The sequence below is a fragment of the Musa acuminata genome, chromosome BXJ2-7 (assembly GCF_036884655.1).
Source record: "Musa acuminata AAA Group cultivar baxijiao chromosome BXJ2-7, Cavendish_Baxijiao_AAA, whole genome shotgun sequence".
NCBI classification, from domain to species: domain Eukaryota; kingdom Viridiplantae; phylum Streptophyta; class Magnoliopsida; order Zingiberales; family Musaceae; genus Musa; species Musa acuminata.
Window position 1 is genome coordinate 11,876,838 of NC_088344.1, and position 20,993 is coordinate 11,897,830.

The following is a 20,993-nucleotide window of genomic DNA, read 5'->3' on the forward strand; positions in this document are numbered from 1 at the left end:
TTTGAAGACTGGTTCGTATTGGCGTACCAAGCTCTGCTTGGTATAGTACGTACCAGTATATACCATCGGTATGTTAGGGCATACCAATGGTACATCCTAAAATCTTAAAAATATTTTCATCTACCATGCCAGTGTGTACCGATTGGTACACCTCGATACCGGTGAAAACATTGGTACTGCCCGATAGAGGATGATCCGCGTACTGATATCATCTCGAACCGGTATGTACTGCCCATATCGGGCGGTACACATTGAAATTAAGAACCTTGGATTTTAGTGAGTTGTTGAAGTAAAAAAAAAATGAAGGACAGAGTTTAACGGAGCATGAGAGCTGTGAATTGTCTTTTAGGTTCATGTCATGAGCAATAACTTGAGACTTAAGGGAAAACATTAATAAGACCATTTATAATGTTTTCCCTTAAGTCTCAAGTTAAGGGAAACTAGGAATTAATTCTTAACATAGATTGTAGTAAACCTTAAGGAACCATACATGATGGACTTTAAGACAAAGCACCCCAATTGTTTGTCAAATGATATTCTTTGTATTGCTAAATCAAGCAAATCACATGTCTTTATCAAATTTATGCCATTTGTAGATTTCCTTATGTGTGATTGAAAAAAATTTAGGTCACTAACAACCAGCATAAAATTACATCAGATGTTTTGAATGTCATTAGTGCTTATGCCCCTCAAGTTGGATTGGATGATTAAATCAAAAAAGAATTTTGGGAAAGCTTAGATGATATCATTCAAGGAAGGCTTATAATTGAATAAATTTGAATGATCATATAGGGAAAACATATGATAAATATAAAGAGATACATGAGGGCCTTGGTTATGGGGATAAAAATAAAGATGATAGTATGATTTTGGATTTTGTAACTTTGTATAATTTTATAATTATAAATATTCACTTGAAAAAGAGTAATTAATATTTAATTACTTATAGGAGTGGCCACAATTGTAGTCAAATAGACCATTTTCTCACTAGAAAGGTAGATAAAGTTATTTGTAAAAATTGTAAAGTTATATCCGGTGAAAGTTTGACGAATCAATATAGGTCGATGGTATTTGATATTTACTATAGAAAATGGAAGAAAAAAAATATGGTAAAAACATTTACTAGGACTAGATGGTGAAATTTTAAAGATGATAATATAAACACTTTTAAGAATAAGATGAAAAGGGAGGCGACTTGAAACTTAGTTGAGGATAATATTAATATTATTTGGACTATAATAACTAATAAGTTTAGAAGCTTAATAAGAAAGATTCTTAGCGAAACTAAAATTAGAGGCATAATCTTAAAAGAGAGTTGGTGGTGATACAAAGAAGTTCAAAAAATAATTTTTACTTAATGATTATATTATAAAGATTGGCAAAATTATAAAAATAAGAAAAATTTAAAAGATATAAAAAATCTAAAAAGGTTGAAAAATGATTAGTATATCAAGATATATAGCTTATAATAATTTTTATAATAAATTAGGTACTAAAGATGGTGAAAAAGATTTAGTACTAAAAAATTTAGTACTAAAGATTTAGATGTATTAAAGATGAAGATCAAAGATTACTTGTTAATAATAATTGAGATTAAGAAAAGATGATAAAATTATTTTTTATAAATTATTTAATAAATATTTCACATAGGACTTAGATTTAATGTTAAATAATAGTGGTATATTTAATAATCATAGATTTATTAGTAAAATTAGAGCTAATAAAATAAAAGACGTATTGAAAAAATAAAATAAGCTAAGAGTGTAGGATCTGATTATATCCTTATTAAGGTCTAACAAAGTTTATGGGGCAAGGGAGTAGCTTGATTAGCTAGCTTATTTAACAAAATCATGAGATTAGGAAGAATGCTTGATGAATGGAGAAAGAGTTTTTTAATATCAATTTATAAAAATAAGGGTGACATATAAAAGTATTCAAATTATGGAGGAATAAAAATCATGAGCTGTATTATGAAATTTTGGAAAAGAGTCATTAAAATTTTCATAAGGCTTGAAATAAATATCTCTGAAAATTAATTTGATTTTATGCTTGAAAGATCAACCATAAAAGTTATTTATTTATTAAGATAATTAATAAAAAAATATAGGGAGAAAAAGAAAGATTTGTATATAGTTTTTATTGACTTAGAGAAAGCCTATAATAAGGTTCCTATAGATTTCTTATTGGTATACTTTAGAAAAAAAAGATATATCTACTAATTATATTGATGTTATTAAAGATATGTATGATAAGTAACCACTATTAGCATAGGATCATACTGAAGATCTGCATTAAGTCTCAACCTTTTCACATTGATAATGGATGAACTTACTAGTCACTTACATAATAGACCTCCCAGGTGTATCTTATTTATTGATAATATTTTATTAGTTGATGAGAGCCTAAGTAGAATTAATTATAAACTTCAGTTATGGAGGTAAGTCTTAGAAACTAAAACTTTTAGATTAAGTAAGACTAAAATTAAATATATAAATATAATTATAATAATTTTAGAAATAGACAAGAGGATATAGTTAAATTAGATCGACAAAAAGTCCCTTTCAATAAAAGCCTTAGGTATATAGAATCAATTATTCAACAAAATAGAGAAATCGATGAAGATATTATTTATAAAGTCAAAATACGATGATTAAAATGGAGAGGGGTATCAAGAGTCTTGTGTGATCATCGAATATCTTTGAGATTAAAAATATATATATAAGATAGTTGTGAGATCAATAATGTTTTATGGATCTGAGTGTTGGGCAACTAAGAAAAAACATATACAAAAAATTTGTATTGTTGAGATGAAAATATTAAGATGGATACCTAGAGTTATTTGGAAAGATAGAAAAAGAAATACATTTATTCATGAATAATTAGGTATCACTTCGATAGAGAATAAGATAAAAGAAAATAGTATGAACATATGTTGAGGAAATATCTAGATGCGGTAGTCAGAATAGGTAAGATAATTAATGCTAGTGGTATGAGGAGAGGTAGAGGAAGACCTACAAAGAGGTAAGACTTATTTTTTAATATAATACTAATTGATTTGATAGTAATTTGATATTAATTTTTTTTAATTATAAAATTATAAAATATCTTAATTATGTGATTCAGAATCCTCTAGGACTTTCTAAACTTATACTGTAGAACATTTCCATTACAAACAGTGTGATTGTTCATGCAGGTTTCTAGTGAGAAAAATGTGTGCAATTCATCATCGTGTTGCATGGTTTACTTACAAATAATATTTACCTTTAATTACAGAGATGGAGGATGTAGTGAAACGAATGCTCAAGCTCATTGATACAGATGCTGACTCCTTTGCCAAGAGGGCAGAGTTGTACTTCAAAAGGAGACCAGAGTTGATAAACTTTGTGGAAGATGCCTACAGGGCTTACAGAGCATTGGCTGAAAGATATGACCACATATCAGGAGAACTACACAAGGCCAACCACACCATAGCAACTGCTTTTCCTGAACAAGTTCAGTATGCCATGCTAGAGGAGGAGGAGGATAGTTTGCCTAAAGCAATTACCCCGATTGATCCTAGTAAAATTAACAAGCCAACAGTGGAGGTATTGATGAACAAAAGAAGAGAAAATGAATCGTCTATAAGGAGGAAACAGAAGAAGGGTAATGCACCTCAGTTCAATAACGAACAGGCTCAAGAAGAGTTAAATAAGCTCCAGAAAGGAATACTGGTTCTGCAGACTGAGAAAGAATTCATCAAGAGCTCATATGAGAGTGGGATAGTCAAGTATTGGGAGATTGAAAAGCAAATAGTGGAGATGCAAGAAAAAGCTTGTAGCTTGCAAGATGAGTTTAGCACTAGTGCAGTCATTGGGGACAACGAGGCACACGCCTTGATGACAGAGACAGCTCTTAAATCTTGTGAGGATGCCATAGTTAACTTGCAGGAACAACGAAAGAAATCTTTGGAACAAGCAAAAGTAGAGTCTGAAAGAATTAAGATCGCTGGCAAAAAGTTGAAAATTTTCAAAGGTGAGTATTGTCAATCAGAAATGGTAAATGCAGACATGTCTGGTGAAAACACACAGATGGGCTTCACTGCTGAAAAAATGGAGGGAGATGATTATGCTCTAAACAAGGCAAGGCTCGAGTTACAGTCCATATGTGAGAAAATTAGGACTCATTTTGAAATGAATACTGAAAGTTCTGTGTCTGAAATGGCGGAAAAGATTAATGAGCTTGTAAATAAAGTAATTACGTTGGAAGTCACTGTTTCATCACAGGCAGTACAAATAAATCAATTGACTTCGGAAAACAATGAACTCGATGAATGTCTTCTGAAATTGGAAGAGGAGAAAAATGTTCTGATCAATGACTCAAATGCATTGTCTAAAAGACTGAAGGAAGCTGAAGAGGAGTTAAGCAGAGTTCAGGCAATTGAGAAAATTGTCCAAGACGAAGAAATAGTTTTCCATGAAAACTTGGCTGCAGCATGTTGCAGCATCAAAGGTTTTTCAGATAAGCTGCAGTCTCATGAGCATCCAGAAGATGATTGTATAGTAGAGAAAGAAGTTTCAAAATCTAGCACTGAACCACAGAGAGAGTGTCAGGATAAAAAGGTAAATGAAATCCATGAGATGAAGAAAGGTTTGGAAGAAGAGATTCATACAACTCAGGAACTTGGTCATTTCCTAAAAGATCTTTCCCAGACTGAGGCAGATTCTGGACTCAAGAGTGCTTCAGGAAGGAATGAGGACTTGATAAAAAGAAATGAACTGGCGAAGAAAGTTTCATCACAAGCAGATCTTAGCATTCGTCTAAATAACAATGAACAAATTTTGCCTGACGGAGAAGAGCAAGCTCTTAAGTTTCAGCAAATAATTTTAAGTGGTTTAGAAGGTAGAGAAAAGATTCTACTAGCTGAGTACACGTCACTCTTGCAAAATTACAAAGAGACAAAGAGAAGGCTCTCTGAAGAAGTACTGAACAAAAATCAGTATCTTCAAAGGACGATGGCTTTGACAGGGGAACTGAAGAATGCCATTGCAATCAAAGATGAGGAGATACGACTGTTGAGACAATGGTTGGCCTCTCTAAAAATGAGTTCTAGTGTCACGCTAGATGCACCTTCTGTTGAAGGCTTTTGGCATGGTCAACACAAGCTTGAAGGCATATCCAACTCTCCAATGGTCACAGAGAATCCTACTCGAGATCCTGAGATGCCCAAAGATCTAAATGCATCCTCTACCAAACAAGATTCGTGTGTTGAGTATACAGAAATAACAAGTCCCCTTGCACAAGGCACTAATGCAAATTGTATCGATGAGCCAACGAGCATTTCACCCATCGGAGAAAAATTTAGAAGAGATATTGATGCTTTGCTTGATGGAAATTTAGAATTCTGGCTAAGGTTTAGCACATCATTCCATTTCATACAAGACTTCAGAGCAAAGTTCAAAGACCTACAAGCTGATATCAGTAAGCCGAAGGACAACAAGACACTGGAGGGCAATGGTGGTGCTGCTAGTGATCGAGCTGGGGAACCTGAATCAGCACTTTTAACCACAAGACTGAGAGAATTGAAAACTGAACTACAGGTATGGTTGGAACAATCCACACTATTAAGAGCAGAGCTGCATGGTAGGATCTCATCTCTTTGCTACATGCAAGAGAAGATCTCTGGTGCCGTCAACACAGAATTAGAACCTGGAGAAGTGCTGCTCACTCCTTGTCAAGCTGCAGGGTTTCATGGTGAGGTGATGAACATGAAACAGGAGAACAATAAAGCCGCTAGTGAATTGCAGATGGGAATCGATTACATCAGGAGACTTCAACTAGAAATCGAGCAGCAGCTGTCCGAACTACGTGAGCCATTTGTACCAAAAAGCCGCCCAACCGATCACTTGGAAAATTCTCCAAAGAGGACCAATGTGCCATTGCGGGTCTTCCTTTTTGGTGCCAAGCCTAAGAAACCATCTTTATTTGCACGCATCCAACCTATGTTTCAGAGACAAAACAGCAAGCTTCGGGCTGGGCATCGGTAAGTCGATGATGGGTACTTCAAAAATTTTAAGTAACTACAAAATATTAGACTAGTTTTCATTGTATAAATTTGTGGAATTACTTTGAACAGGTCAAAACGGTTTTCTCAGCCTGAGTAGTAGCTCCAACAAAGCAACTTCAATCCCATCATGATGTGGAAGGCCTTCTTTTCTTATTTTTCTCTTCTCTTTTTATATGGATTCCTTCAATTTGTCTCGATTTTATATTGACCCATCTGTGTGCTTTGTCTCATCTTTGTATCTATTCTTTTATTTTAATTTTTTACACTGGTGAAAGTTGTGGGATTGACTTCTATAACCGTGTAATCAAGATGCTATTCATTCTTTGAAAAGAAAAAACCCCACCTGCATTTATTGTTCAAAGCCTGGATTTTTCTCCCCTTTTCCTTCCAGGAGAAGTCAGAAGCTATTCTTTTCTTTCCATGTTGTTATTGTCCATGCTGGGACCAAAAATCCTCGTGTTGAAATGCTCTGTAATGTCATAATATTATCCATAGTAGCATTCACTATTGTATTTCCCAGTTGCAATTGGAATTGATGCATATCAATCAGTCTTGGTTCGATGATTCTGAAAAGATGGCATTAAAGAGATAGTAAAGAAACATGCATACGTTTATAATCTAGTCTTCATGTGCAGTTATGCACGAGAGCTGTAGGTGCAATCGGATGCAATGCATATGTGTATCTGTTCTTTATTTTCCTTTTACAAAGATTGCGTGAAGTGATCAAGTTTGTGTGTTTATGCATCACAACATAACTCTTTTGCAACAGTAACATTTAATCATGTGATTAAGTTTTAAGATCTTCCGATATATCTTTCTTCCAAATATTATTGGATTAGAGGCCGTCCCAACAATTTTTGCATTTATTTTGGAGTTAATGCAAGTCTGCATCATTTTACCATCGGTCCCTTTTGATATATATTCTCTGCGTCGATCAGACGCCGAGTTCACAGAAACACTGAATTGGAAGATCTTGATGGGCACACAAAGATACAAAAAGATAAAAGCGTGTGGATATTTATTTCTGTCGAGCTAAAATATATGATTCATAATAAAAATTAAAATAAAATTTGTTGTAAAATGTGACACTAGAAATAAAAATCTTCTCTCTAAATGTTTATTCTTATTCCTAATTTATTTTCTATTGTATATGTAAATGGCATTCTGCCAAAACCCAAACAAAAAAAGAACAATAAAGTTAGGAACCTCAATTTTTTCATTTTAAATTACTTCTTTTTTTTTCTAATATGACTATTATTATTATTATTATTATTATTATTATTCTATTTCTCGGTATTCCTTTTTTCAGAATCTATTTTTTCGGTTAAACTCTTTCCCTTTAATAATACGATAAAAATATAATTAATTTTTCGTGGGGTCAAAAGCGCACAGCGATCTTCGCGCCCATTTGTTCTAAAATTATTATTATTATTATTATTATTATTATTATTATTATTATTATTATTATTATTATTATTATTATTATTATGAGATATTAATGCATTTCTTAGCGAATCGGAAGAGGCACTCAACCGTTCCGAAGTCAACAATTCTGGAGGTACCAGCTAGAATCACGCGTCGCTTGACAGCGTCCGCAGCACGTTTACACGTGGACACAGATAACTGGGACCCACCGTTAACTCGATGGCCGGTACGTTTGGGGTCTCGTCTCGAGGTATCTAAAGAAAAACTAAAAAATCAGTTCGAAGAGTTATAAATGAGGGCGGAGAGAGTCACCGTTCTCGTCTCAAGCTCACGATCTCTTCGCCCTCAACTCTCGGTGAGACGCTTCCTCCTCCTCTTCCGTTTTCTTTGGATTGCGCTCGTGATCTATGGGAAGTATTCTCTATCATCGGATTGTACGTCGTGGTCTTCGATCTGCATACGGCCATGTTTTTTCTTGATTTCTTTTGGGGTTGTGTGACTGGTTTTCATGCACGAAATGAGGAGTTTGGGGATCTTGGTGTGAGATATGTTGGTAATCCCTGGTTCTGTTCTTCGTCTATCAATTTCTTGAACCTTGTGATGGGTGAGACGGGTTGGTTTATGGTTAAGGTGGCGATGAGCGCGTTTAATTTCCTTTCTTCCTCCCTTTGTCTGTGTCTGTATCGGTGCTGAGATGCTAACCCTTTTTTCCTCCTTTCTCTCGGTGGAGAAGGTGAGGAAACGGGGAATTGGCAAAATTCTTGGATGAAAGACTTTAGCAATTCGGATCGATGACTGCGAGTAGAATTAAGATTGTGGAATATGGTTGATGGGGATCTGAGATGAAAGAGGGAATGGACACAATCCTTGTATGAAAGACTTTGTGATTCAGCTCGATGATTATGAATTTCGTTAGGTTGTAGAATATAGTTGGAACTTAGATGTGTATTCCGTGAGGATATGCTGTCAGTCACATGAGATCTATGAGAGAATTCTCAATTGTACACACCTTAAAAATATTCTTTTCTTCAATACATGTATCAGAAGCGAGGACGGGACCAGCTCCTTTGATTTCAATGTTAATATATATATATTATGTTAGGAGAAGTATGAAGGTCTCTTTCTTTCCTTACTTGTTTCCTTCTTTTTCCTCAATCTTTTTTGGGGTTTTGTGATTGGTTTTCATGCAAAAAATGAGAGAGTTTTGGGATCTTGGAGTGAAACATATTGATAAATTTAGCAAATAATTGTAGAGGGTGAATCCCCAGGTTTTCTTCTTGGTCTATCAATTTGTTGAATTATCATATTAGGGATTTGTGATGGTTGGGATTGGTTGGTTTGTGTTCAAAGTGGTGTAGTCACGTGTAATTTCTTTTCTTCCTCCCTCTATAACCCTTTTTTTCCTCCTTCAAAAGCGATTTTGAGAGGCTAGTTGACATGAAAGAGGGAACGGACACAATCCTTGGATGAAAAACTTACTAAGTGATTCAGCTCGATGACTATGAATATGATTAAGATTATAGAATATAATATTCGGGGATCTGAATGTGTATTCCATAAAGATATACTTTCTGTTGCATGAGATTGCTTAGGGAATTCTCATTTGTTCATAAGTTAAAGAGTTTTTTTCTTCAATATCTGCATTGAAAACAGGGACAGAGTTATTCCTTTTGGTGATGCTTACTTTCTGTGATTTCAATGTTAGCATATGACGTTTAGGAGAACTGCAAAGGTTTCCTTCTTTCCTAGTTACCTTTTCAAAGTTCCTAGTCTATACATCAAGGTTAGGTATAAGCAAATAATGGTTGAAACAGGACTAAGGCTGTGGAATTGTTTCTGGTTTGGAATTTTTGTAAAAAACTTGACATTGATCTAAATTTTACATGTGTTGGAGTGTCATTGAGGATTATACCTGATTGTGATCCTGGTGGAGCTCTGTGTGGTCAACTTAGGTTTGATCTAAGCTGGCTATCATCGTTGGTAGTGTAGCTATGATTCTACTTGTAATCTATATTTCACCCAAATTGTTCACTTGCGAATTAGTGGTGGTTCTTGAGTTGTGCCTAAGCTTGATAAATTCAGATTCCTTAAAAAATCTTCTGATTGTTTTGGAAGATGCTTGTAAATGGTGTTTCTCACAGCTCTATTGGTTGAATTGAGCCAGTTTTGGCAATGACAACGGTCATGTCAACTATTAGAGTGGAACATCTGTTGGCTCAGGTACTCAATCACATAGATACACCATTTTCATCTTTTTCCCATAAGGGAACCAGGCTTGTCTGGGGACACGGAAATGTTGTTGGGATTTCTTTATTTAATTGGTGGAGAAAATAGTTGAAATAAAAAAGATGCGTGAATGGGATGATGAATGTTCCAGCTTAGAGAAAATTTAAAGAAATGACGTATATGAAATTATACCAAGTAAGTAATTATTACTAATAATAAGAAATCATGTGAAATTCAAACATTATTCTAGTAAACTGTACTTTATTACCACCTTGTGTTATGACATCCCCATTGAAGTGAAATTTTTGGGATATGGCTATGGCAATATTTTTGCTGTTGCACTTGTGTCATGGCAGAGTAGGGTGAGACATAGGGCATAGGAAAATATTTATTGATGGCAAAATCTCATTGTTAATTACATGCTGGATGGTGAATAGAATTTCAAAATTAAAGGGGTGGCCTGATCATTAATTACGCTCTCACCATTGAGGGGTCTGAAAGGGGACAGTGCACCAGTAGAAGACCAAAGTGCTAGGTGGAGATGCGACATGTTACTTGATATCAATTTGGTATCTTGTTCAATTTACTGCAGGAACTGTGCATGTCATTGCACCCGATGAAGGACAGATAATGTTCTAGGAAAATGAATCCTTCACAATTGCAGGTGGATTTTTATTTAGTATATATCATTGCATCAAACTGTCCAACCCTTTTTTTTTTTTTTTTTACTTTTCCATAGCATCAGCCATTTCAAAAAAGAAAATGGGAGGTGGAAAGGACAAGCATGATAAAGACGGCAGCGACAAAGGATTACATGGACATGGACATGGACATTCTGGATATTATCCTCCAGCAGGGTACCCTCCCGCACCTGGGGCATATCCACCACAAGCTTATCCCCCAGCACCTGGGGCATATCCACAACAAGGGTACCCTCCACAGGGATACCCTCCACAGGGATACCCTCCTGCTGCATACCCACCAGCAGGATATCCTGGATCATCTGCTCCCCCACATCAAGGTATGGATCATCACCAAAAATGTTAAGCTATGCTCCGTTCAGTATTCATCGTTAATTGATATAAGCTCAAAGGTACCCATGATAATCATTTTACTTGCTGATCCTTGTAAGGTATGGATCGTCACCAAAAATGTTAAGCTATGCTCCGTTCATTATTCATCGTTAATTGATATCAGCTCAAAGATACCCATGAGAATCATTTTACTTACTGATCCTTGTACAATAACTGGATCTTTGACCTGCTGTTTTAAAAAGCAATTGACTAGAGGAAAACTGGTGTTATGTTCTTGTCGCATATGTTGCTTTTACTTGTTAATGGCGTCCATCAAAGCTTTTTTTTTTTTTTCTAACATAACTAAATTTCAATTGGTATATTTCCTGTTGGTTTCTTTTCATGTTTTGGAATTTGATACTATAAAGCAAATTCTCCTCATGAACAAGTGAATGTCACTGATGAATTTTAGATTACACGCCAAGTAGTACGGCCTTTGTTGTATCCAGCGTAGTTTGTCGAGAACAGTATGAGTAATGATGTTCTGTTTATTCTCTTGTCCGTCAACTACTGACAGGGCATGGATCTCATATGGGGGCAATGTTAGCTGGTGGCGCCGCAGCCGCTGCAGCTGCTTACGGGGTGCACCATATGGCCCATGGTTCCCATCAGGCTGGCCATGGGGCCTATGCTGGGCATATGCCTGGCCACCATGGCAAGTTCAAGCACCATGGCAAGTTCAAACATGGCAAGTTCGGGAAGCACAAGCATGGCAAGCATGGGGGAAAGTTCAAGAAGTGGAAGTGATCGTGTGTGTTCTCTCAGCTGAGCCTGACTCCGGTAAGAAGCTCTCTTATATTTCCGATGACGACTTGAACATCTTTCCGATGTTCAAACATGGCAATTTTGGTCACTCTGCAGTGTGACTATTTCCGATGACGACTCGAACATCTTTCAGTTTGGCTTCTGGTTGAATAATAGAGCTTCTAAGATTATATTTGGCATATTTCACCTTATGTACGCTATAAGTTCTTTTTGTGATGTCCCAAATGTGGATGCATCTTACATTATTTAAACTGTATACGTTACAGTTTAAATAGGTTTTTCCCCCACATTTTTTACATAATAATAGCCAGGCTGCTTCAGAAGAAACGCTGATAACACTCGTGTTTGTTTGAATTACAAATTCGAAAATCAATTGAAGAAGAAAAAGTGGTGATGATCGCTGTTGTAATTTAGACTCTGTACACACAACTCGGTCGTCGAGTGAAGTTTGACAAATTAGGTAAAGAATGAACTGTCAATTACGACCCGAGTAAGTAGCCATTATATTATTATGTACATCCGACTAACCCCTGCCGTATCCGATCGAATCTAATTAATTCGCCGTTAATGAAAATCTTGCGTCTCGCAAGGCCTGTGACTCTGAAAGGTGTTTCAGATCCCCATTTACCTCCTTGGAAGCAGACACTGCTTCCCAGAATGATTTCAGCAGTTGTTCGAATGATGGCGTCCTCAGCTCCTCGATGGATTTGATGCTTGGAAGATTGATAGACCGCTTCTTTGGAGTGGAACAAGATGGTGTGTCAACCTGGTCAGTTAACCAGCCAACAAACAGTGAGAGTCAGAAGAAGAAGAAGAAGAAGAAGAAGATCATATGACGGGATGTATTGCATTCGATGTCGATGCAACCTACCGTGTATTCCTCTTCGAAGCACTTTCCTGAGTGTTCTGTGATTTCCACCATCTTGTGGTAGTGTCCACTCCTCAGCTCTCTTAGCTCCCCACAGCACGGGATGAGGAGCATGCGATTAATGTTTGCACGTGCATCATGGTCGAGTTTTAAGGAACCTGGAAAATCATATGCATTATCTTTACCTTTTTCGATTTGGAGTTGTAAAATATTAACCAAAACAATATGGAATAACAAATAATACATTCGATCGATGAATGGAGATCTTTCTTTGCACTGTCTATGTCTTCCAGAGTCGTAGAGGAAGTAGAGGACAAGTTGTCACGGAGTAGTTGGTTGGCTTCCATTCCTCTCCTGCAACAATCCATAATGTACAAACAAAATACCATAACATTTGCAGCCATAGTTTTCCTAAACGTCATTGCTGAGATCAAAATTCACTGTTAAGTTCAAAGAATGTTTCACGTAAATTACCTGACTATTGAATCCACTGATGCCACATTCCCTTTATCAAGATCTATCAAGCAACTTTGAGCAACTCTCCATTGTTGCAAGCCCTCTTTTGCCATTTCCATGCTATAATCATCGTAGATGAATATCACATTTAAAAAAAAAATGATTTGACAGTTCATTGCTGTAACAACACTGCCATGATGATTTTCTATTCTTACCAACTTTTAAGACCTTCATCTAGGCTAAGCTTGCCACTTTCGATGGTCGCAATATCCTCAAGATAGTGATATTCAGTTTTTTCCACGTAATTTTTCCATTGTTCTTTCACAGAAGAGGTAAAATTGTGACGGCTTGACATTTCCTTTTCAAGATTATTTGTCCTCTCAGCAGCAGTTCCTCGAAGACTACTGACTGCCGCTTGCACCTGAACAAGAAGCTCGGATGTGGACTCATTTTAACAGAAAGTTAATGAATAATGCTAGATTGAGTAGCAAAGTACACTATGAAGCTTCTAAAGAAGTACAAATTTCTAAAGAAGTACAAAGTTTGCAAGTCGAATGTTCAGAGACCAACAAACCTACACTAACAACTTCTGAGCAACTTTCATCCTCTGATTATGCAAACTCACAACATAACACCTTCACATCTTTAACTAAAAGAATAAATGTGAAATTGACTGGCATTTGTTAGCGACTTTATCATAGTTTAAAGAAAGACCCTGAAATGATTAACATTGGCATATACCTAATCATGCTTTTCAATCTTTAAGTTGCAGATCTGATCCACTCAAGACATCCTATTATCAATCATCTACCAAGAACAAGTAGTTGAGTATTAATTTCCCTCAAAAGCCAACTATGGCCTGCTTAAACCTGGGATTTTTCCATGGCTCAACTAAACCTAAAGCAAAGATATCATACATAACTAGAATTGCCTGATAACGAAGCTAATGTGGTACTAGAAAGTCGATGGTGTCTATGGGTTACAGTTCACACTGTTGCCATTGGCCACAAGTAACATTGATGGGATCAAAAACGTCCACAAACTTTTCCTAACATGTATACGATTTGCAAAGCAAAATAGACAGCAGAAAGCATCAACATTCTTGATGAAATATAGTGTTCCATACCAGCTTTTTCTTCCGGGCGCTCGAGCTCGCAAGCATCTCCGCTACTTTTTCAAGCAGTTGTTTTTCTTCATTAGCAGCACACTCCTGCAGGAATAATAAAAAATATGAATAACAAGAGAATTATGGTTCCTCTGGACAGACCAATAGTGAAAAATATGGAATGAAAAATGCCTCAAATTTCTTCTCAAGCTCATGGAGTCGTTTGTCTTGTACAGTTTGTGATTCTTCCAGAATCTTGGTTAGCGTTGATGCATGAACATCGAGACTATGGAAAAAGTTTGAAGTTATTTTTGAAATAGACCTTGTTGCTTGGACAGTCCTGAGATGTCCCTTTTTTTCCAATGAAGAAAAATTCAGTCATGTCAAATTCCAAGAATGATGCGCATTCTTGCAGCTTTCTTAAAGGGCATAGCAACTCACCTCACGCTGCTGTTGTGCAAATGCTAATAACTTATCCTCTTGTTTAGAAAGGCTCACTTGAAGTTCATTAAGCAACTGATCAGCCTCCAAGGCTATTCCTTTAAACCACTGAATAGATAGAAAAGAATAACTGAAAAAGTGGAATATACTTGAACAAACAAGTTCACATATAAAATATAAAATTTTAAAAATTTTAAAAGAAGTTCACATCGAGTAAGTTCTTACATCCTTAAGCGTAGAAGAATGCAATAGCACTAGTGAATTTAATCTCTCAAATGTAGACTGAGAATTTTTGTCAAGTTCGCCAACTAAATCATCCAAAGCTCTGATTCCAGAACCATACATGGCCTTAAGTCTTTCAACATGCCCTCTGATTTCTTTGGTGGCCTGAATCCCGGAAAAATTCAGTTAAAAGAATGAGCTTAACTTTCTCACATAAAGTAGCACCGGATTAGATAAAACAGAAAGAATGAATACACCTCAGTCTTTGTCGAGACAAATAAATGCATGTCTTCATCCACTTCTTTCAGTTGGGTCTCTTGTTGCATCACAGAAGCTGAGACAGTCTTATGCAAAATTTCCAGCTGCTGAGTCAATTGAGATCGGAATTTCTGGACAAGTATCCTATTTCCATCTTCTATCTTATCTTTACGTTCTGCAACCCAATTGCAAAGATGATGATATAAATCAACAGAATTATCTTTTGCAGTCCAAGAAGAGGCGACTTCTAAAAAGAAACAAAGCAGCAGTACAAACCTATTTTAGAAAACAAGCCAGATAAATCTGCAGTTGCATTTTCTAGCTCTGACCGAAGCTTGTATGCATGCTCAACAAGTACCTTTTCTGTTGGAATGTATACATTCAAAGTTATTTGCTTCTGCCCTAAATGTTCTCAGACCAGAAAATTATGTAATAGGTGGATAATCCACAAATTGTGAATAATGTCAAATCAATTGTTGACGGTAATGACAAATAAATGAAACCAAGTTATACAAATAGCACATTAAGTTCTCCTTAGATTTATGAGCAAGCAAAGACATTGATCTTTACAGGCAAAAAGAGAGAATCCTAGAATGAATGGCAGCCAACCATTCAGGAGGAAATATAACTAACTACATTTTTCTCACCTGATTTGAGGAGATTAAATATCAAAAAATCCTTTTCTTTTATCTTTATATTTGCCTGTTTATATCTTTCTTCTAGGTCCAGCAATGCATGCTCAGTGTCCCCCAGTTTTTCCTGCAACGAGTTCACAAAACAAATAGAAAATAAATTAAAAGAAGACAAGAACAGCATCTTGAAAGAAATTTAAGTCATCTAATGCAAAAATCAGAAATTTCCTTACTGCAGTTTTCTTGAGTTTCTCACTTAGCTCTGCACTTAGCAGTTGTTGAGAATTATAAAGCTCTTGAAGCCCAATTAGTTGCTGCTTAAAGCATATTACACCAGATTAGATCTCTATAGAGAAACTACTTGACAAGGTAACACATTACAAGATACAATAAGAAACCTTATCCTTTGAATCCAAATCAAGTTCCAAACGCTCTATTTTCTCAGTCATGGCCTGAAAGGCGAACAATTGAATATTTTTTTTAGAGCACAAAAATCGATCAAAGACTCTGCAATCTTGTAAAGGCATGATAATAATGAATTTTCTCAGAACAAGAATATAGATGATCAGATAACATTTGCAATCCAACCTTCTTCTCAGCTTCTTCAATCAAGAAGCGATCCCGTGGAATATAAATGCCATGCTTCTCTCTTGCAGCAAATACCTCTGAAGGACGATAGAAAGGACGGAAACTTAACCGAAAAATAGTCAAAGCAATATCTATTTGTTGGTACTCCATACACTGAAAAGTGTTCTTAGGTGAAAAATACCATGATGTTGACACTTGCTCATACTCGAGAGATTCAGTTAAATCATCCCCAAATATGAAGCAGCATAAAATTTATAATACTTCTTCATTTTTTTCAATTGAATTGGACATATACAATAATTGTAGATGTGGGGCCCACATTCTATAAACAACTAAGACTCTTTTAATATAAAATGAAAAGAAAAGACACCTGAAACTGGAAAAAAAAATCAATTAAGAAAAAAGAAAAACCTTGCTTAAGACGATCGATTTCTGCACATAAATCCTTGATCATGGCAGATTTCAACATCTTTTGATTAACCTGTACGGCAGCAAAATGGCATGTATTCACTTAGTCCTTATGAATCTCATAAGATAATCAACAAGAAACTAAAGATTACGGTAACCTCAGGCTTATTCTTTATATTTTTTGCGCGGTGTGCATAATCCAAGGTGCTCAGGGTCTCTTCCAAACAGTAGATGGAAGGTGATATGGTGGCAATAATGCAGGTTTTTGTCTTGCCTCCCAGAGAATCTCTTAGTAATCTTGTCAGTTTGCTGTCTCTGAAAACAAACAACACAGTGATTCACTAGTATGTGACGGATAAGGTAAATCAAATCAGGTGAAATTAATCTGGACCACCTGTATGGAATATGGCCAGAGTGCTCGACGAGAGCATTAATTACACGGCCAAGAGTTAGCAAACTTTTGTTGATCTCTCCTGCCTCCCTTGCTCTACCCTGCAGCAGCACGTGTTTTGACAGTCATACCCAGAAGCAGCAAGCATTTCCACAGTCATCGAATCATGCACATGGAAAGATTTTCAGAAAAGGAAACTTCTGAAGGGAAAAAAAAGGAATTGCTGCAGTTCACCCTAAGATAGTAGCCTCATATAGTGACACAAATGTTTCTTTCTTTTACTTTGGGAGGGGTGAGGACGCTGAGAAGCAGAGGGTTGTAAGTGCCTGAAATGTGAAATACTTTACTCACATCTCTTGCACCAGATCGGGAAATGTTCTCAGAACCAGCAAGATCCACGAGATTAAGCTTCCCACATTTGATCATCTCTTCCCCCTCAGGGGTGCATTCCTTGATGTGAATTGTGATAGAGAATATTGAGTGAGATCGACTGCTTTGCTTGTTGAGTAGAGTCTCTGCAGTGCGCCTCTTTGTTGACCCTTTATCCAAAATTTTGTAGATTTCACTGGCGGTGTAAACGACCTCTTCTTCTAGCCCTCTCACGAAAACACCTCCTTTCCCATCTTCCATTAGAGCTATTGGCTTCTTGGACTTGTCGTCAGACAATTTTGATTCATCTTGGGCCAAAAGATCTGTTATCTCCTCATTGTACAGTTCAAGAAATGTGACTTTCATGCTGTATTCAGCACACTGTGCCTCAAGTGTGTCAAAGATTTGCCTCACTGCTCTGGGGATGACTCCGGCATCACTTGCGAAGTCTCCATTCTACGACAGTGCCAAAAGCTGACTAAGAAACCAGAGTTGAAGGAAGGTGGACCTCCCGGTCTAATCAACATTGGAGAAGAGAAATCACCTTGGCCTTTCGTCCTCCTTCCATGGTGTAAGTTTTACCCGTGCCGGTTTGGCCATAGGCAAAAATCGTACAATTGTAGCCCTCAAGGACCTCATGCACGATTGGAGAAATAGCTTGATCAAACAGATCCTTTTGCTTGGATGTCGGGCCGAACACCTACACTTAATCATCAAGCCGACAGACACTTTACCACTCACAGGTGACAGAAGGAAAGGAGTGTCGCTGAAATAACTCGGAGAGGACCTTATCAAACATGAAGGTTCTGTCGATTTGCTTGTTAGCAATGTTCTGAACGGCTGAAACTTCTCTCCGGTGCTCATTGCAGGATATCACAACCGGCGTGTTCATCCTCATCTCCTCCTCACTCAAGGGTCTGCACAACGACCAAAATCAACCAAGCAGAAGATCCAGAGGACCAAATTTCGCAATTCAATAGAAATCAAATCTTTGTCTACCTGCATCTGAGTAGGACTTGAACATTGACCCCCTTCTCCCTGTCAAACTTGCTGCTGGGGTTCCCGTTCCCCTCGAGTGACCGGAGATCTCTCCCCGTCTTCTCCGTCGACCTGGGGGTCTGGGATGGCGACACCGGAATCATCCCTTTCCTCTGTGAGCTATCCATTCGCCCACAACCCGCTACATCCAAAGCAGAAAATTCTTGATACTAAGCATTAATTCCCGAAACGAGAAAACCGCAGTTCTTGATCCTTATTCTCTACATTGTTTCGATCAACCAACAAAGAACATGCTCTTTTCCTTTTTATGGAAAGATCCCCGAATCGATCATCCGAAATCCATCAAGAAGCTCTAAGAAAACGCTTTTGAGGTTTCATTTTTTTAGAACAAGAAAACCCATTTTCACTTCGAGAAGCCAAAAATTCGAGCAAGAAACCCAAGAATCATCACAGAATGCAAGCACGAGGAGGAGGGAAGAGTAAAGAACACCTCGAGGCCGGGATGAGCGTTCAAGGGACGGCAAGAAATGTCGAAGGAACAGCAAGCGGCGACGAGGACAAGGAAGGAGAGACCGAGAGGCTAGAGCCTCCCCGTCGTTTCTTTGTCCTCGTCTCTTCTTCGATCAGGTACGGATTATTGTAGGTTGTGTACCGTAACGCTATCGATCTAATTGAGGATAGTAATTAGCGAGAGAGAGAGATAAGGGAAGGGGAGAAGAGAAGCGAGGAAGGCGAGAGCAGTGGAGGGGGAGGAAGAAGAAGCGTGCCGTCAGTACTTGTACTGTTCCATAGATCTGTCGGAGGAAACCGTTCTTTGACGGCGTCAAGAACTGTTGTCCGACCTTGTGGTTCGACCATATACGACTGCACATGGTGCATAGAAAGATAACGGTGTCGTAACACTGTTATCCATAGTGCTATCAAAACTAAGCCGGTTCAGCTAACGCTCCAGTTAGTTAATCCAACAAACCTATTCAACCACATATTTAATATATAAATATATATATATATGTATCTTTTTTTTTTAATTGTTGGAAATTAAAGGATTAAAAGCTCTCTAGGCAAATGGGTATTGCGAAACCGGTTTGATTCACACAAAACCGATTAATTGAATATGGTTCGAGGGGACGTGGACCGATCGGTCCGGTCTAATGCAGATGCTTATTGGGTCGGATCCATTTAGAACCGGGTCAAAAGGACTTGAGGATCCGTTTCACGCGCCAAAACATAGACGAGCGGCGCGTCCCCTCGCCTTATTATTGCATCTCGTGATGCATGTGGAGTGTTCGACGAAAAGCATCTCTTGATCGGGGAGGAGATGAGATGGCGATGCACACGTCCCGTCATCACGAGCTAATTGTCGTGCAAATTGCGCATTGCAAGTCGCCTTTTTTTTAGTCCGCGGCTCACTGTGCTGTGATTCCAAAAGGTGGGGTAAATGATCTTCTGAAATCGTATATACACGAACTCGATTCTCAAGCTTTCGATCGTGTCTCATCACTCCATGAATGCGGCGATAAGATCTGCAGTCGCAGGAAGAAAAGCATCCGAGGACCGGTTAATTGCATGGAGCTTCTCGGTTCAGGCGAGCAGAGTCCTCTGTGAGGTCAACCAATCACCTGAGCAGAGTCCTCTGCTGGTGTGCCACGGTGAGTCATCATGGCAAAACTGATACTGCTGACAGTGAGCAGATCGGTGGTATAACTTCACTGAGCCAAGCAGTTCATCGCCTGAAGCCTGTTACGGACGGGGACTTCAATTCGGTAGCAGCTTTGCAGTGAGGCAATGAAGGAAGACCATGAACCGCACCAAATTGGTCATGACAGAACATTCTACCCAATCCTCGACGTCTGCAGCTTCTCTGTTCAGGGAAGAGAGGGAGGTGATGTCACGTGAAGGAGGAGGGGGGGCCACTGGGACCTTCCTTGTCACGTGCGCTCGGGCAACAGCCGCAAGTGTCACTCGAAGCTTTTTGGCTTTTCTTCATTTAGGTGGGGGGAAATAAATGAATGCCCGATGAGAAATCAGTATGCATTTAGGATGTCGAAGTCGACAGAGTTCGTCACAGCGCGATCAGTTCAGCTATCATGTCATCATCAAATTAAAACCAAAGATTTTTTGATGTGTCTATTCCCCTTGTTGTTTAATCATATTTCTACCATAATCTGCATTGGATTTTGCATGGATATTATTATTGCTTCTATAGATATTTGTTGTATGCGGAGTCGTGTACAACCAACATAAGAACAGCAAAATGGCAATCATACATCCTCTGCCACACACTTCCGTATCAATCATGCGATGCTATATGAATGCAGTACTGCAGGCATGTGCATGCATGTGATCCCTGTGGTCCATCCATGCAACGCATCGATCCTGGTTTAATGGCTGAGATTTAAAGCCGAGGATATCATCGAGACAGTGGGATTGCGATTCGTGCATGATCTCCGTATAATAATGTGAGAAATCAGATAGTAATTAAGTATGAATTGGATCACTAATTTACGATGCTCGATGGACTGGTGGTCAACATCAAAAATATACTCTCGATCACTAATAAGGTAGGAGTGGACAGGTGAGGAGATCGATATCGGGAGCCGTCGGCTTTCTTGATCAAAACGAGCACCAGCCACGGGGATGAGAAGAGCGGTCTCACTTATTGGTGGACGGTTGGGGTCCAATGGGAAGCAAAGGTTTCCTGAATGGTGAGCAGGCGAAGATAGA

At 37.9% G+C, this 20,993-nt stretch overlaps 3 protein-coding genes across 4 annotated transcripts; 2 read left to right on the forward strand and 1 right to left on the reverse strand.

Annotated features, from left to right (window-relative positions):
• The first annotated feature begins 3,283 nt into the window (after positions 1–3,283).
• Positions 3,284–6,380, forward strand: LOC135616291 (protein NETWORKED 2D-like). Its single transcript, XM_065115490.1, has 2 exons — positions 3,284–6,019; positions 6,113–6,380. Exons 1-2 carry the CDS (start codon positions 3,297–3,299, stop codon positions 6,138–6,140), a joined length of 2,751 nt encoding a protein of 916 aa, XP_064971562.1. The 5' UTR covers positions 3,284–3,296; the 3' UTR covers positions 6,141–6,380.
• Positions 6,381–7,773: 1,393 nt separating this feature from the next.
• Positions 7,774–11,713, forward strand: LOC135583850 (glycine-rich protein A3-like). Its single transcript, XM_065117292.1, has 3 exons — positions 7,774–7,823; positions 10,434–10,715; positions 11,285–11,713. Exons 2-3 carry the CDS (start codon positions 10,457–10,459, stop codon positions 11,512–11,514), a joined length of 489 nt encoding a protein of 162 aa, XP_064973364.1. The 5' UTR covers positions 7,774–7,823; positions 10,434–10,456; the 3' UTR covers positions 11,515–11,713.
• A 197-nt stretch (positions 11,714–11,910) lies between these two features.
• On the reverse strand, positions 11,911–19,037 carry LOC135617253 (kinesin-like protein KIN-5A). 2 transcript variants are annotated; one of them, XM_065117287.1, is made up of 23 exons: positions 18,760–19,037; positions 18,270–18,450; positions 18,058–18,187; positions 17,815–17,970; positions 17,253–17,726; positions 16,905–17,002; positions 16,669–16,825; positions 16,514–16,583; positions 16,103–16,179; positions 15,913–15,966; positions 15,748–15,828; positions 15,530–15,641; positions 15,159–15,245; positions 14,882–15,057; positions 14,628–14,789; positions 14,403–14,510; positions 14,154–14,312; positions 13,983–14,066; positions 13,072–13,277; positions 12,875–12,976; positions 12,645–12,754; positions 12,404–12,558; positions 11,911–12,298 (listed from the first exon to the last, which is right to left on the reverse strand). In XM_065117287.1, the coding sequence occupies exons 2-23, from the start codon at positions 18,434–18,436 to the stop codon at positions 12,086–12,088; spliced, it is 3,138 nt and encodes a 1,045-aa protein (XP_064973359.1). In that variant the 5' UTR covers positions 18,437–18,450; positions 18,760–19,037; the 3' UTR covers positions 11,911–12,085. The 2 variants fall into 2 exon arrangements, with proteins under 2 accessions (XP_064973359.1, XP_064973361.1); XM_065117289.1 differs by lacking the exon at positions 14,154–14,312.
• Between the last annotated feature and the right edge of the window lie 1,956 nt (positions 19,038–20,993).